Source organism: Phoca vitulina, unplaced genomic scaffold, assembly GCF_004348235.1.
Source record: "Phoca vitulina isolate PV1807 unplaced genomic scaffold, GSC_HSeal_1.0 scaffold10, whole genome shotgun sequence".
Taxonomy (NCBI): Eukaryota; Metazoa; Chordata; class Mammalia; order Carnivora; family Phocidae; genus Phoca; species Phoca vitulina.
The window spans coordinates 17,827,644-17,845,836 of NW_022589713.1; the positions used below are offsets into that span (position 1 = coordinate 17,827,644).

At 40.2% G+C, this 18,193-nt stretch overlaps 1 protein-coding gene across 2 annotated transcripts in view; it reads right to left on the minus strand.

The window, feature by feature from the left end:
- Positions 1 to 65: 65 nt before the first annotated feature.
- The window catches only part of MRPS22 (mitochondrial ribosomal protein S22), a 30,612-nt gene continuing 12,484 nt past the window's right edge, over positions 66 to 18,193 (minus strand). The window contains exons 2-8 of one of the 2 annotated variants that reach the window (XM_032408600.1): positions 9,409 to 9,572; positions 8,166 to 8,330; positions 6,148 to 6,291; positions 5,751 to 5,834; positions 4,320 to 4,465; positions 1,218 to 1,326; positions 66 to 198 (exon numbers count right to left, since the gene is read on the minus strand). In XM_032408600.1, coding sequence (XP_032264491.1) covers positions 103 to 198; positions 1,218 to 1,326; positions 4,320 to 4,465; positions 5,751 to 5,834; positions 6,148 to 6,291; positions 8,166 to 8,330; positions 9,409 to 9,572 — 908 coding nt within the window. In that variant the 3' untranslated portion in view covers positions 66 to 102. Of the gene's footprint in view, positions 199 to 1,217; positions 1,327 to 4,319; positions 4,466 to 5,750; positions 5,835 to 6,147; positions 6,292 to 8,165; positions 8,331 to 9,408; positions 9,576 to 18,193 lie in introns of both variants that reach the window. The other variant, XM_032408599.1, reaches the window with a different exon arrangement.

Consider the following 18,193-nt stretch of genomic DNA (forward strand, 5'->3'; position numbering starts at 1 on the left):
CATCAGTACTTTTAATTTTGACAGTCTTAAACATTCAGCTCAACATTACCAGAGAAAGCAAGTTATAATTTAGTAAAATGAAATTTATTCTAAAAAATGTTTTCAGGAAGCTGCAGAATGGCTAATGAATGTTTCTTGGTAAGCTTGTAGTGTTAATTCTATATATGCTCCCTTCTGTGCTTCTGTTTTTGCAAAGACCTGTTTAAAAAAAGAAACTCTTTTAAGCAATAGGACACACACTATTTATAAAGTTTTCCATTTCTGCATTAGCAAAGTCCCAGTTTAAAAAGTCTTCCAAGGTTCACGATATTTTTTTTTTCTGATTATAAAACAAGCATACTACATGGGCCAAAAAAATAGTATCTGACACAGTTCAAGCCACAGTAGTTCTAAACACCAGAAGAATCCTAATATGGCTGCCACCTCTCTCAGCCTATTTCCAGAAAAAAATTAAAACCTGACAGTGCACCTCCTGCTAGATCAAAATGAAAAACATTAGGTTTCAAGATAAATTTGGAGGATGAGAGTCAACAAACTAATTTTTCACTTTAGAGAATATTTACAGAATATTTTCCCCAAAAGCATTTTGCTTTATCTGGCCTATCACAGAAAACCAAAATTAGTACCATAGTTTCTCTCTACTCCTCCTAGGGGGTCATCACTGGTCATTTTTATCCTTAGAACTGCTTTGTAGCAAGCATAAAATAAAACTGGGAGAGAAGCCAGACCAACAAAACCATGTCTGTTCTGAGCATTTGAAAATACACAAAGACAGAGAAATCTGTGTAAGCCCATGGTTCTGAGAGGTATGGACTTCCAAAATGATAATGCAACTAAGGCTGAGTAATACACAAGCACCACCTTCTCCCCTTCTGGACAGGAACGTGACCACACTCTAGGACAAGAAGGTGCACTGGGAACATGTGCTTACCTCGTCCCTCCACCCTGCCCTGCTGGTGACCTGATCACCTCAAAGAACAAGGGGGCTGCTGCCCTACTATCTGAACTACTTGGACTCCAGCTGCAGCTCCCCCCACCCCCATCCCATCTGTTTCTGTTATCAGATGAAGAAATATGGGACTCTAGTTACTATTTGAAGATCACAAATTTTCTGTATATGTGAAATCTGTTTAGTTACCATTAGATATGACCCACTTCAGAATTCTTCCCAACTAATTATCACCATACGACAGCCAGTGTGGGAAAAGTCCCTTTACCTTAATTAAATGTAATCCCTCAGCAGCCTGCTCCTTAGCCTCCTGAGCTGACTGGCCATCAGGATGGAGGAGGTGATACAGCTGGATCAAGCTGGTGGCATCATCAACTCTAGAGTGAAAGGATTTACTGCTATCAGTGGGTTTTTTCCATTTGCTTCACAGTCCTATAAAAATGTGTACCAACTTAAAACTAAATTACACTTCAAACTTTCCTTGGGCCAGACATTTTTTAAGCCTTTAGTTTTATATTTTCAAAGGCATTTTCAGAAAATCGGCTAATTTAAGCTTCATATCCATACTGAGGTAGGCAGGGCAGATCAGTACAGGCAGTGCCCCATTTATGAAAATGAATATATTCTATATGTGACTGTATTCTTTTTGGAAACGGAGCATCACTTCTCATAGAAATAACATTCTTAATAGTAGATGGCTGCCAGGTCAGCCCACTTCACCAGCAGATAATAACATAATCCAACTCAGAGGGCAGGAATATTACCTTCATCCCACATAAGCTGGAGGCTGGTGATCAGGGGACGCTCAAAGCCACCTGCCTTCAAGTTCATTAGCAGTGACATCTCCTGCTAACAGATTTTCATTAAGACTCTGAATCTGTGAATAAATGCCTCCACAAGAGGCCTCCTAGGAGTCCAAGGAAAGACTCCAGGCCACCAGTCTATTCATGGGAACCATTAGTTAAAAATGAGCATCCTAGTGAAGTAAATCTGAAATTATGCTCCTGAGTCAGAAGGAATGTCAGGTTCTACTTCAGCAATCTAGAATGTAGTTCTTCTGGTGTGTACTTACCTTTTTAGAAACCTCTAAACAACTTTTATCAGCATAAAAACCTCCTTGGCCTTCCCCAAACCAGTCAATCACTATCTTCTCACATAGTCAACACTTGCCCACCATTTGCAACCTCAAAGCTGAAGGGGTAAATATCCTTTCTAAAATGCTTGTGCTTTTGAGGTTGTGCTCCGTATAGTGAGTCACTAGCTTCCAGCTGGGGGGGTAAAGGGGTGAAGACATCCTAATTCAGTGTTTCCCCAGCTATCTCACTAATTTTCCCTGTTTTCCTATTAAACCTGGGCTGTGGGATAAAAAGTGGGGTGACAGTGGGAGTAGGTAAAGAATTTCTCAAGCCATGGTGACTTTAGAGAAATGCTCTAGGCTTATCCCAAGGCCCATCCACTCTTAAGGCCATCTTCTGGGAGAACTGAGAAACCAGGGCTGTTCATATAGTAAAATTTTTCAGGGAAAAATACTGACATGTTCATTACAAATGTATGTGCTTGTTATAATCTAACAAAGTCCAATAAACTTGGCAACAAAATTCCCCAAATAAATAAAATTCCCTGTGGAGCTTTGGCATGTGGTAACTGGGCTTCTATATTTAGATTCCTGTTTAGGGCTTCATTACATTCATGCTAAAGTATAATGCCTGCATCTTACTGAACAAGTTAGGTTAACACCCAGCCCATATTTGAAAATAAGAGCAAATAAATTTACATGTTCAAAAAGATTTTAAAAGAATCTCATTTAAAAACCACTGTGAACTGTGTTAAGACTGATGAATCACAGACCTGTAGCCCTGAAACAAACATTATATGTTAATAAAAAAAATTAAAAACCAACAGTGGGACTTGAGTCTGAAATAAACATGCAGAATCTCAGTTCTCCCTTGGGTTCCATTCGTGAGGACGTGCACCCTCTACTGTCTAGTCTGGGATTTGCAGCACGCTGTCCTGGTCAGAAATGCCACAAGAATAGTTGTACTTAATGCACAGCAGGAAAAATTAAGTACTCAAAACTCCCTCCCAGTATACAAGTAAACTGCTTCGGATGTAAAACTTACATGAGGTAATGAGTATTAATATAATATCCTATATTAGTACACTTTGACAAAGAACTTTAACGTTCAGTTATACATTTCTTATTCTGTTTACAAAAATGTTACATGTCTTTATAATAGAATCATTTCAGAATGAGTCCATCTCAAAAACTTCATAAGAAAATTTATTCACAGGAGATGTCACTGCTAAATCACCTGAAAGTAGGTCCTTTTGGACTATCCTCATGACCGTCACCCAGCCCCCTACTTATGTGTGATGAAGGTATATATCTGCCCTCTGAATTGGATTACACTACACTTGCCGGTGAAGTGAGCTGGCCTGAAGACATCTACCATTAAGAATGCTGCTTCTATGAGAAATGGTGCTCTGTTTCCAAATATGGAATGTATTTCTTAGATAATACCTGTGGAACCTTCTATTTCCAAATGCCTTCGGACCTTTATGTGAATGGCTTAGATCAGATGACATGGAGGATATGCTGAATCACAGCTCCTTATAGTCTGAAGGTGGCAGTAATCACTAAACCCTCCTGTAATTCAGACTTTTGAGTCAGTCAAGGTCTTTTTGTAGAAAGTTGACTTTTTTACTACAGCCACACTGGTTTCTTTTCCTTGTCATTTTGGCATTTCTAATCCAACTGGTAGATACTCAAGAACAATTTTCTTTTCAGTTTCATCACAAGTTGTAAAGAACACTATTGTTTCAGCTAGAAACCTGGAAGCACACCAGTTAAAATACAATAGATACTCCTTGTTTCATGCAACTTTGGAAAAAAATCTAATTTTTTTTCAGTGCCTTAAAAATCTTGCAAAAGCAAGGGATATCAAAAGCAATAGTATTTTCATAAATTAAATGATGACTTTTACTGAAAAGCCCCAGTTCCACCGGAAACCAGGCACCTGCCAGAGCTTATGTCTTTACATTTCCCATTTAATCCCCTTTGAGTGCCTGGGAAGTTCACTGATACCCAGGAACACTGGTGAGGCCCAGGATAAGTCAGTATCCCAGGTATATAATACAGATCCACAGCCACTTACTCTTTCAAAGAATCTCGCCCTATTTAAATAACACAAAAGCAAAGACTGAGAAAAGTGGGTTACGCTGGCAGAACCAATGCACAAATAAAAGAGGTAAGTGAAAGGTATTTATCACTGGACAATACACTGTCATCACTGAGGAAAAAATAGCTTAAATACAGATTTACTGCACTAGTAGTAAGAATTTCTTTTACTATTATTAAGATCATACTTACAAATCTCTCTGAATCTGGTCAATCAGTAAACCATCAATCTTTTTCTTATTTACAAAATACCAAGCCATTCCACCAAAGTGTCTTGTTGAACGTAAAAGGTCATACTTTCCATGTTTATCTATGTCTTCATAGGTCTGATGATGAATCTATTCACATAAAATGCAATTTTTTTCAGAAACACGAAAATAAAAACTGAGCATTACTGGATACACATTTACTTGCATGAGTGTTGCCCAAGAAAGGACCAGTAAACCAGGTCTATTTATACCTGCCTCTACTCTCATTAACCAATAGGTATGGTCTAGATCAACCCTGCACTGTAGAAGTGCGCGGCAGCCCAGAACAAGTCTGCCACACATTTATAGCCATATCAATTACTTTTCAGCAGCCAGCCACTATTTATGAAGCACCTATTACATATATGTAGACCACTAGAAATAATGGACCACCATTATCTTGGTCACCAGGGGATTAAAAAAAAAAAAGTATTTTCTCACTCCTCCGTTTTTCCCCTATCCCATCACCTACCCCATTCCACCTTATTAACTAATGTTCCTTCAGTTCTTCCAGACGGATCCTGCAAACTGAGGACTGTGATAAGGGCATTCCTGTGTTCAAAAGGCTTTCAAAGCCCTGCTGACTGAAGTCCAGATTCTTGAGCCTAGCATCTGAGGTCACCTGTGACATGGCCCCATTTACTTTTCTAGTTTAACCTTGAACACCTCCCATACATACACATTGCATGTACAAGCAAACCAGATGACTGGCCATTTGCAAGCACACTTTGTTTCCTGCTTGTTCACACTGTTCCTTCTCCCTGCCTGAAACACCTCTTCTCATCCAACTCCACAATGTTCCGTGCCCTTCCTGCCCTGCCCTCTTCAAGAACCCTATGAAACCTTTCCTGAAAGCACTCTGTAATCTTGTCTTAGCACCTAACATCTCAAACCTAAGGTGATAATTATCTGCACACTTACCTAGCACCCTTCCCCACAACCGTTTCTGGACTGCAAGCTTTGACACAGCACACCCTATCTTAGTTCATATCGTCACCTATACTATCCGCAATACTACATGTAGAAAGCACTACATGATTACTTATTAAACTGAATTGTAAGATGCATACATTACATTTTGGCAAATTTTACTAAATGACTCTTCCTGTATGATAAACTGAAAAGAGAAGCAGCTCTGCCATCAAGTTTGGGTCCTTAACGCTACCACTTACTAGCTGTGCAACTTGCCGCAAGCTACATAAACTCTCCAAGCGTAAATTCTCCCATCCTTAACTCAAAGGCTGCTGTGAGGATAAAATATCTGATGTACATCAGGTACTTAATAGATGTTCAGGTATTTCTCCTCTCTTCCCCTGTAAAAACCTTACTCATAACCATACTTAAGTCCATCTTAGAAACTATAAAATATACTCACTTTGATATATTCAGTAGAATCTGGCTCAAACTGGGCAATGCAGAGATTGAGGACATCAACATGCCGGTCCTGGCTATACATGGTCTAAAACCACACAGAAGAGTTGGAATTCAATGAGAAAAACATGAAAGCTCAACACCTGTCCTGATGCCATGACAGGTGTGCTCATCCACTTCTGTGCTCAGTAAGTGGGAGGCAGAAATAACACAGGCTTCCTAATTGTCACACCTAGATTCAAATCCCAACTAAGCCAACTGCAAGATAGAGAATAGCAGAGGAGTCACCATCAGAAACACGTATGTGTGTTTATCAAAGCGGAATGCCCTACAACGCCAGAGCCAACTTGTTTCACGAAGAAACCATCACCACTGACTCTAGGAAACCAAAGTCACCTTACCTTAAGATTTTCTTCCTTGAAAATTATTGGTGTTAAAACTCTACGGCCTTCTTTTGGGAAATAAACTTGTATCATCCTGTCCCGTTCTTCCCAAGAGGCTTTGCGTAGCCTGCCACTTGGTTCTCTGACAACAATAAAACGCTCCTGAAATAGAAAACATAATCAAGGATGGGTTTGTGAAGACTTATTTCTAGTTCCAGTTTTCCACTAAGCACCATTATAAGAATAATTTGCAATCAAAATATAAAATGCAACTGGGAGATGCAAAATGCAGTCATATATGATTTCAATAATAATTTTAAACCTCAAACACTTGGCAAGATTTGATACTTCCTTCACTAATCACTGCTGTGCCTCTGACAATCAGAAATCTAAAATGAAAGTATTTACTAAGTGCCAACTACGGTCCTAAAGTGGGTTTAATGCATAAAATGGTTCAACTGAAAAAAGCAGGTCAGAGATTCATTTAAATCCATTTCAGAGGAAAGAAGTGCTATGAGACCTTTCAAACTGCTTCACTTCCCCATCCCAAAGTCTCACTGAAACAGACTTTACTACTTTGTGATCTACTTCTAAAGTCCCTGGGATAAAAGGAACAAACCCAGGAATGTGGAGTCTTAATTCTAGACCTCTATAATTCCCCAAACTCACATGAGACATAAATGTGTCTGACTGTCCACCTGCCTCTGGTCTCTTCGCTCTTCCAACTACCAAATTCTAGGCCAGGAGATTACTTCCCTCTGAATTCCACCTACTGTGCCATTTAACTGGCAATTTATCATGTGCAAGATTCTTGACACTGCTCAGATACTGTCAGCTGAAAAAGGGCAGGAACTGTGGATTATAATTCTTTGCGATACCCAGTGACTTACACAGAATTCTGCACATAGCAGGTAACTGATACACATTTGATTAATGTTTAAATTAACCAGATGGTACTTTCTACTTTTCAGAGGTGTAAGAGTCTCTGAATGTGTTCTGAGGATATAATTAAAACTTTCATCAGGTACTGCAAATAGAAAAAAATAACAGATGTCTAAATAACACAATTATTCCTCAGAAGGACTGTGGCAATTTGAATTCTAAGTTCCTTTCTCCCTTTCAGGTTATAAAATGCTCCCATAAACACCCTTCAAAGCATTGCAACATATAGTAAAGCACCCCAAAGCAAAAATTTTAATTAAAATGAAACTCTGTGATCCCTGTTTATCATGTCAGGTGTACAGGTGGTTGATGTACAGACATGGACACTGTTCAAATCACGTCTTCTAACCATAATCATAGATGATAAAAAGATTAATGTGGGGTGGCCCTTCTCCCAACTGTAGCGTTACATAGTATTCTGCATTCTGTGGGTGGAATTGTAAATCGCTTGTTTCACTCTTAATTGAAAAGATTCAAACACAAAACTGATATATTTTATAAGTACCAGAGTGTTCTTTTGGAACTGGCCATCAAGGGAAGAGGAGCTAGAGAATAAAAACCACAACAGAAAAGCAAGTGGTGTCTGAAAATTATCTCCGGAAACCTGTCATTCTTTCTGCAAATTCTGAAAAGTGAAAATCCTTTGGGAAGTCTGGGTTTTTTGGCATCCTCAAGAATTTATAAGAAAGAAACCATTTTTCTCAAAATGTTTCAGCTAAGGGAGTTAGTCTAACTTGGGCATAAAGAATCCCCTTCTCCCACTGCCTTGAAGATTTCTGCCTATTTGTGGTTTGGGGGTGGGTTTGTCTGTAAAGTGCTAGTTTTGTCTTAGCACACCTGTCTCTTTCTCTGCAGTCAATCTGGAGTGTGTCCATAATCTGCAGGGAAATGGTAACAGGATGATGTGGGGCTGATCTGCATTTCTCTTCTTCCTTATGCTGGGCTGGATCTTCCAGAGGGTCTCACCCAGTCACAGGAATTCTGGTTTGGAAGATTCAGATACAGCTGGGTCACAATAATGTTGACCCTCGTCCCTCAGACCCATCTCCACATATTTCAAATAAAGATCATTTTGCAATTAGACATTTACTCACCCGGTGTGGTATGCTATATGATATATCAGTAAATACGTATTTGGCTGTTTCTGTTCCTTCCAAAATCTTATCTTCAGCTAACACGTCATTTATTGGTGCTCGTTCTTCCAGAACCGGTGGCATTTTTAATCGTACTTTAGCTGCCTCAATTGCCTTTCTTGTAGCCTAATGAAATAAAATATTTCTTAAGGAAAGCCACAAGGTTGCAAGCCAGAAGGATCATCTGACAAAAGCAGAAAAAATGCCAAGAACTACAAAGAGAAGAAGCTCTAGCCCTGAATCAGTGAGTGAAAAGGCTCCTGGGCCCTGGCCTTTGCCAACTCTGTGGTGTGGCTGAGAGCACCACCTACAGGCTCAACCACTCTCACCGTAGCAAACGAATGCTCTGAGACCAAGCTAGGCCACAAAAGCTGCTTGAAATAGAATCAAGAATTTCATTTATTGTGTGTGTACTACGCACCGTATATTGTTCAAATACTCTGTATTTGGCTCATTTGATGCCCACAACGACCATAGGAGCTAGGTGACATGTTTATTTCATGGAAGAGAAGATAGAGGCACACACACCTGAAGTAAATTGCTAAGAATCTGCAGCACCGGAATTTGAACTCTGGCAACTCAACTCCAGAGCCCATGCTCTTAACCACTGACCACACTGCTCCATGCCATACTGTTAACAGTGATTACCTCTGAGAAGTGAAAATGGTACTTTTACTCCTCATGTGATATACTATTGGATATCTGAATGTTTTGCTATGACTGTAACTTACTTTGAATTAGAAAAAGGAGCAATAATGCTTTATATATTCATACATCAGAGCATCTTCCACAAAGCACTCATACCCATGACTCCAGGAGGACCCTGGTGCCTAGAGTAGTCTGTGGTTCAGCAGGATCTCATAATCCCATCAAAGCATCATCCTCAAAGCAGCTCACAGCAGAGGTTTCTCCAGAAGGAAACTGAATCAGGCAGGACAAACGACAGATACTCAGGCAGGTTTGGGAGCAGAGGAGGTTGCTTGGACATGTAGGCCTGACTCACATGCCCCAGTCTGCCTAAATTCAGCCATGTTCCCTGCTTCTCTCTGCCTGCCTGCTCCCATTTCTTTTCTCAGTCTGTGCTTGGAACTCCCCATCATGAGTGCCTATGGAAGAGCAGCTATTGGTATGTGGAGGGACCTCTAGAAATCCTGTTTAACCTCTTAAAGAAAGGTATTCTACCAGTATTTCTGCATTCACGTACCTCCTCCAACTGTGCCTGGGTCATTAGCTTATAGGTTGGTGGCTTCAGTTGTTGTATAGATGGCTTAAAAATCTTCTGCAAATTCAAGCCTGTCATCTTGATGAGTATGTTTTGGACTTCCTCATCCATAAATGTAGGTTTCTTGTTCTCTGAGCTACCAGATTCTGCTAAAATGGATTTTAGTAAATAAGATGGTAAAAATGACAAGCCAACAAGACCTCTAAACAGACAAGTTAACAATAGGAATGATTAACAAAATGTCTACCTCAATATGCATAATGTTAATACCTATGAAATCCTTCCATTCATTCCTTGATAAAATTTACTGAGCATTTACAATGATGATAATATTGCTAAAAAGGCACTCAAAATCTAGTGGAGGAAGAAACATAAAAAAGTAATTAAGGAGCACCTGGGTGGCTCAGTCAGTTAAATGTCTGCCTTCAGCTCAGGTCATGATCTCAGGGTCCTGGGATTGAGCCCCACATCCGGCTCCCTGCTCAGTGGGGAGCCTGCTTTTCTCTCTCTGTCCTTCTCCTTGCTTGTTCTCTCCCTCCCTCTCAAATAAATAAATAAAATCTTAATAAAAAAATAAAAAAGTAATTAAGGGGCACCTGGGTGGCTCAGTTGGTTAAGCGTCCAACTCTTGGTTTCAGCTCAGGTGGCAATCTCAGGGTTGTGAGATCAAGCCCTGCATCGGGCTCCACGCAGAGTCTGCTTGAGACTCTCTCCCTCTGCCTCTCCTGCTCTTGCTCTAATTTTTTTTTAAAAAGTAATTAATGTGGGGCACCTGGCTGGCTCAGTCAGTAGAGCACATGACTCCTGATCTCGAGGTTGTTAAGTCTGAGCCCCATGTTGGGTGTGGAGATTACTTAAAAATAAAATCTTAAAAATAAATAAATAAGGGGTGCCTGGGTGGCTCAGTCAGTTAAGCGTCTGACTCTATTTCGGCTCAGGTCATGATCTCATGGGTCATGGGCTCGAGCCCCCCCCCCACGGGGCTCTGATTTTGGCGGGGAGCCTGCTTGAGGACTGTCTCCCTCTGCCCCTCACCCTACTCGCATGTGCACACATGCACGTGCATACACTCTCTCTCTCAAATAAATAAATCTTTAAAATAACTAATGTAATAGTATTAATAATAATAATTTACAGAGTTGTCTCCTAGATGCCAGGCATTACATACATTTTCAGGAATGTTTACAACAACCCACAAAATAGATATTGATATCTCAATTTTATAAATGAGGATACTGGAGCCTGCCTAAAGACCAACTAGCTGTTAAGTGACAGAGTCAGGATTTAAACCAAAGTTTGTTTCTAGAGACTAGATTAACTAGTCTACCCGGGTGCTCCCCAGTGCAAGTGCTATACACATACTCTTGGAGCAGAGAAGGCCAAGGCAGCAGGGTCAAGAAGGCTTCCCATGGGGCCTGAACAGGACAGAGAAAAAAAGGAAGGAAATTCCAGGCTAAGGGGCTGCAACTAGGAAACACAGGCTTGGATCATGACGTGAGACTGAAAAGGCCATGCGGTGTCATGGAAGAGCCTTGGACAGGTGAGGACACCCAGATATCACCTCTGCCTTACATAGTTTGCCCATCCCTTTGCTTAACTTCCTCTATTTCCATTTCCATTAGGTAAAGAAGGAGGGGGAAAAAAGCACCATTCCTTCCCAGCCACCTCTTCCTCTGCTAGTCTTATAAATGCTGGTGGCCCTAAAAATTCTGAACTATAGCCTTATGTTCAGAACACATCAACTTTCTCCTGTCTCAAACCTTTCTTTTCCTATGGTTCCTTATCTTAGTAGCATGCAACAGGTCATGTGGGCCAGAAATCTTAGTCATTCCTGACTTCTCCTTTACCCTCCACATCTAGCCAACAGCAGTTGTTACAGTAACAGCAATGATAACATTCGTTATTTACTATATGCCAGTACTTACTGAGCTAAGTACCTTACATATTTAGCACATTTAATCCTTACAACAACCCCAGAAATACTACAATTATCCCCATTTTACAAAGAAAGGACACTAACACACAACATACTCTCTATTATACCTCATAAATCTCTCTTTAATCCTCCATTTCCCATTGCCACTACTCTGATCAAGGCCATCCTCATCTCTTCCCTTAACCTCCTAGCCAGTCTCCCTGACTCTATTCTGACGCCACTATAGACCGTTCTCCATAGAACCAGAGTAATCTCTTAAAAATGTAGTCAAAACAATAGAAAAGATTAACAAAACTAAGAGATGGTTCTTTGAAAAGATAACAAAATTGACAAACCTTTGGCTAGACTAAGCAAGGAAAAGAGAAGACCCAAATGAACAAAATTATAAATGAAAAAGGAGACATTACAATTCACACTACAGAAATACAAAGGATTCTAGGAGGCTAATATGAATAAGTATGTGGCAACAAGCTGGATATCCTATAAGAAATGGGAAAATTCTTTAAAACATGCAACCTACCAAGACTCAGGAAGAAACTGAAAATCTGAACACACCAATTACTACTAAGGAGATTCAACCAGCAATAATAAATCTCCCAACAAAGAAAAGCCCAGCTGCAGATGGCTTCACAGGTGAATTTTACCAAATAATCCTTCTTAAACTCCTCCAAAAAACTGAACAGGCGGGAACACTCCCAAACTCATTTTACTAGACGAGCATTTTCTGATACCAAAGCCAGACTCTACAACCATACCACCCTGAACGCACCCAATCTAGTCCCTTACCAAAGCTAGAAAAGGACACTACCAGAAAACTACAGGCCAATATCCCTGATAATTATAGATGTAAAAATTTTCAGTAAAATACTTGCAAAGTAAATTCAGCAGCACATTAGAAAGATCATTCACCATGATCAAGTGGAATTTATCCCTGGGCTGCAAGGATAGTTTGACATACACAAATCAATGTGATCCATCACAATTAATAAACTGACAGAAAAAGATCATATAATCATTTCAATAGAAGCAGAAGAAGCATTTGACAAAGTTCAACATCAGTTTATGATAAAAGCTCTTAACAAATTAGGTATGGAAGGAACACACCTCAACATAATATATGCAAAACCCACAACTACCATAAAAGACTAAAAGACTTTTCTTTTCTCTAAGTTCAGGACTACGACAAGGTTGTCCCCTATTCAACATAATGCTGCAAGTCCTAGCCAATCAATTAGGCAAGAAAAAGAAGTAAAAGTAAACCAGAATTGGAAAGGAATAAGTAAACTTGTCTCTGATTAGTTGCAGACCATAGGATTTTGTATGTAGAAAATCCTAAAAACACCATCAAAAAACTATTAGATCTAATCGACAAATTTAGTAAGGTTGCAGGATACAAAATTAACATTTAAAAATTGGTAGCATTTCTATACTAACAAATTATGTGAAAAAGAAAGCAATCCTGGGAATTTAGCTGGATAGGGATCAAACCATTCTGAACACCTACGAACTCAACAGGAGATCGAAGAAAAGAATAGCAACAACTCTCTGAACAGAAAAGCGACCACTTTCTGGAAGGTAGGACGTGCAGAGAAGTGAATCCCAGGAGATATTCAGAAGGACAGATGGTGGGGGAGGGGGCCTCCGTCAGGCGCTTCTGGCAAGTGATAGAGCAGTGGAGCACAAAATCAGAACTTATAAAGTCTGCTCCGCTGAGGGACATGGCTCCAGTGGCTAAGCGGGGAGTGGAACCCTTGCTGGGACAGTGTGGACTCAGGACCCTCGGGGGTCACAGAAAGACGGGGGTGCCTGAGTGCGGCAGAGCTCCCAGGTATCGGAGTGGGGAAGCCGGCTGCAGAGACGGAGCCGAGGAGTGGGCTCTCAGCTCGGGGTTGCCATAAACCGTTATCCACGGCACAGTCGGGCCACTGCTCCTCCAGCAGGGACCCAACAAGCGGCAGATCTGGGGAGACTCCCCTTCCTTCCCCGGGAGGAGTGGCGCGGGAGCGCACCGCAGGGACCTGCTGGGACTGGAGACTCCACACGGGGTGGTATGCCAGAGATAGAAATACTCGGTCACAGGCCGGGTGAGCACGGAGCGCGGCCGGAGACCGGGGAGATGGGAGTGATTGTCTGCTTTTCTCTGGGGGCTCACTGAGGAGTGGGGCCCCAAGTTCTCGGCTCCTCTGGGGCGGAGATTGGGAGGCCGCCATTTTCACTCTCGTCCTCCAAAGCTGTACCAAAAGCTTACAGGGAACAAAAGCTCCCAAAAGCAAACTGGAGCAGATGACTTAGCCCGGACCGGCAAGGGTGGGGCAATTCCGCCTCCGGCAAAGACATTTGGGAACCACGGCAACAGGCCCCTCCCCCAGAAGATCAGTGAGAACAGCCAGCCAAGACCAAGTTTACTGATCAATGAGAACGGCAGAACTCCAGAGCTAGGGGAATACTGCACATAGAATCCATGGCTTTTTTCCCATGATTCTTTAGTCTTTCAAAGTTAATTTTTTTTAACTGTTTTTTTTTTTTTGAATTTTTCTTTTTCCCTTTTCCAACCAACATCTTATCAATCCCTTTTTTAAAAAATATTTCTTATTTTTCATTTTTAGAGTCATATTCTATCCCTTCATAGTACTTACCCTTATTTTTGTTACATATATATATAAGTTGTTCTAGCTTTAAAATTTTGAGATACTTTCTTCTAACAGATCAAAATATACCCTAAGTCTCTAGTGTATGGCTTTGTTCTACTCTCCTGCCTGATCACATTCTCTTCCTTTTTTTTAAAAAATGCTCTTCTTTTTTCAAACAACTTCTTATCTTATCAATTCCTTTTATAAAATCTTTTAAAATTTTTACCTTTACAGTCATGTTCCATCCCTTCATCGTATTAACCCTTATTTTTGTACATATATAAGTTTTTCTTTCTTTAAAATTTTGGGAGGCACTTTCTTCTAACAGACCAAAAAATCTAGTGTGTGGCACTGATCTATGCACCAGCCTGATCATATTTGATCATATTCTGTTTTTTTTTTGTTTTGTTTCTGTTTGTTTTTATCTTTTTCTTTTTCCTTTTTTCTTTCTTTCCCTTTCTTTTCCCCCAGTTTCAGCTCTTTTCTGACTTGTTTAGTGTATATTTTCTGGGGATGTTGTTACTTGTTAGCATTTTGTTCTCTCATTCATCTATTCTCCTCTGGACAAAATGACAAGACGGAAAAAACCACCTCAACAAAAAGAACAAGAGGCAGTACTGACTGCCAGGGACCTAATCGATACGGACATTAGTAAGATGTCGGAACTAGAGTTCAGAATGATGATTTTAAAGATACTAGCTGGGCTTGAAAAAAGCATGGAAGATATTAGAGAAACCCTTTCTGGAGAAATAAAAGAACTAAAATCTAACCAAGTCGAAATCAAAAGGCTATTAATGAGGTGCAATCAAAAATGGAGGCTCTAACTGTTGGGATAAATGAGGCAGAAGAGAGAATTAGTGATATAGAAGACCAAATGATGGAAAATAAAGAAGCTGAGAAAAAGAGAGATAAACAACTACTGGATCACGAGGGCAGAATTCGAGAGATAAGCGATACCATAAGACATAACAACATTAGAATAATTGGGATCCCAGAAGAAGAAGAAAGAGAGAGAACGGCAGAAGGTATATTGGAGCAAATTATAGCAGAGAACTTCCCTAATTTGGGGAAGGAAACAGGCATCAAAATCCAGGAGGCACAGGGAACCCCTCTCAAAATCAATAAAAATAGGTCAACACCCCGACATCTAATAGTAAACCTTAGGAGTCTCAGAGACAAAGAGAAAATCCTGAAAGCAGCTCGGGAGAAGAGATATGTAACCTACAATGGCAGAAACATTAGACTGGCAACAGACCTATCCACAGAGACCTGGCAGCCCAGAAAGGACTGGCAGGATCTATTCAGAGCACTAAATGAGAAAAATATGCAGCCAAGAATACTGTATCCAGCTAGGCTGTCATTGAAAATAGAAGGAGAGATAAAAAGCTTCCAACAAACAAAAACTAAAGGAATTTGCAAACACAAAACCAGCCCTACAAGAAATATTGAAAGGGGTCCTCTAAGCAAAGAGCCTAAAAGCAACACAGACCAGAAAGGAACACAGACAATATAGAGTAACAGTCACCTACAGGCAATACAATGGCACTAAATTCCTATCTTTCAATAGTTACCCTGAATGTAAATGGGATAAATGCCCCAATCGAAAGACACAGGCTATCAGACTGGATAAAAAAACAAGATCCATCGATATGCTGTCTGCAAGAGACTCATTTTAGACCCAAAGACACCCCCTGATTGAAAGTGAGGGCATGGAAAACCATTTATCATGCTAAAGGACACCAAAGAAAGCTGGGGTGGCAATCCTTATATCAGACAAATTAGATTTTAAACCAAGACTGTAATAAGAGATGAGGAAGGACACTATATCCTACTTAAAGGGTCTATCCGACAAGAAGATCTAACAATTGTAAATATCTATGCCCCTAACATGGGAGCAGCCAGTTATATAAGCCAATTAATAACAAAAGCAAAGAAACACATCGACAACAATACAATAATAATGGGGGACTTTGACACCCCCCTCACTGAAATGGACAGATCATCTAAGCAAAAGATCAACAAGGAAATAAAGACTTTATTTGACAGAGAGAGACAGCGAGAGATGGAACACAAACAGGGGGAGTGGGAAAGTGAGAAGCAGGCTTCCCGCCGAGCAGGGACCCCGATGCAGGGCTCGATTCCAGGACCCCGGGATCGTGACCTGAGCCGAAGGCAGATGCTTAACGACTGAGCCACCCAGGCGCCCTGGAAATAAAGACTTTAAATGACACACTGGACCAAATGGACTTCACAGATATATTCAGAACATTCCATCCCAAAGCAACAGAATACACATTCTTCTCTAGTGCCCATGGAACATTCTCCAGAATAGATCACATCCTAGGTCACAAATCAGGTCTCAACCGGTACCAAAAGACTGGGATCATTCCCTGCATATTTTCGGACCACAATGCTATGAAACTAGAACTCAATCACAAGAGGAAAGTCAGAAAGAACTCAAATACATGGAGGCTAAAGAACATCCTACTAAAGAATGAATGGGTCAACCAGGAAATTAAAGAAGAATTAAAAAAATTCATGGAAACAAATGAAAATGAAAACACAACTATTCAAAATCTTTGGGATACAGCAAAGGCAGTACTAAGAGGAAAGTATATAGCAATAGAAGCCTTTCTGAAGAAACAAGAAAGGTCTCAAATACACAACCTAACCCTACACCTAAAGGAGCTGGAGAAAGAACAGCAAATAAAGCCTAGACCCAGCAGGAGAAGAGAAATGATAAAGATCAGAGCAGAAATCAATGAAATAGAAACCAAAAGAACAGTAGAACAGATCAACAAAACTAGGAGCTGGTTCTTTGAAAGAATTAACAAGATTGATAAACCCCTGGCCAGACTTACCAAAAAGAAAAGAGAAATGACCCAAATCAACAAAATCATGAATGAAAGAAGAGAGATCACAACCAACACCAAAGAAATATAAACAATTATAAGAACATATTATGAGCAACTCTATGCCAGCAAATTAGATAACCTGGAAGAAATGGATGCATTCCTAGAGATGTATCAACTACCAAAACTGAACCAGGAAGAAAGAGAAAACCTGAACAGACCTATAACCAGTAAGGAAATTAAAGCAGTAATCAGAAATCTCCCAACACACAAGAGCCCAGGGCCAGATGGCTTCCCAGGGGAATTCTACCAAACATTTAAAGAAGAATTAATACCTATTCTTCTGAAACTGTTCCAAAAATATAAATTTTGCACTCGTTTTATGAGGCCACCATTACCTTGATCCCAAAACCAGACAAAGACCCCATCAAAAAGGAGAATTACAAACCAATATCCTTGATGAACACGGATGCAAAAATTCTCACCAAAATACTAGCCAATAAGATCCAACAGTACATTAAAAGGATTATTCACCACGACCAAGTGGGATTTATCCCTGGGCTGCAAGGCTGGTTCAACATCCGCAAATCTATCAACGTGATGCAATACATTAATAAAAAAATAAGAACCATAGGATCCTCTCAATAGATGCAGAAAAAGCATTTGACAAAGTACAGCATCCTTTCTTGATCAAAACTCTTCAGAGTATAGGCATAGAGGGTACATACCTCAATATCATAAAAGCCATCTACGAAAAACCCACAGTGAATATCATTCTCAATGGGGAAAAACTGAGAGCTTTTCCCCTAAGGTCAGGAACACGGCAGGGATGTCCACTATCGCCACTGCTGTTCAACATAGTACTAGAAGTCCTAGCCACAGCAATCAGACAACAAAAAGAAATAAAAGGCATCCGAATCGGCAAAGAAGAAGCCAAACTCTCACTCTTTGCAAATGATATGATACACTATGTGGAAAACCCAAAAGACTCCACCCCAAAACTGCTAGAACTCATACAGGAATTCAGTAAAGTGGCAGGATATAAAATCAATGCACAGAAATCAGTGGCATTCCTATACACCAACAACAAGACAGAAGAAAGAGAAATTAAGGAGTTGATCCCATTTACAATTGCACCCAAAACCATAAGATACCTAGGCATAAATCTAACCAAAGAGGCAAAGAATTTGTACTCAGAAAACTATAAAATACTCATGAAAGAAATTGAGGAAGACACAAAAAAATGGAAAAACATTCTATGCTCATGGATTGGAAGAACAAATACTGTGAAGATGTCAGGGCTACCTAGGGCAATCTACACATTCAATGCAATCCCCATCAAAATACCA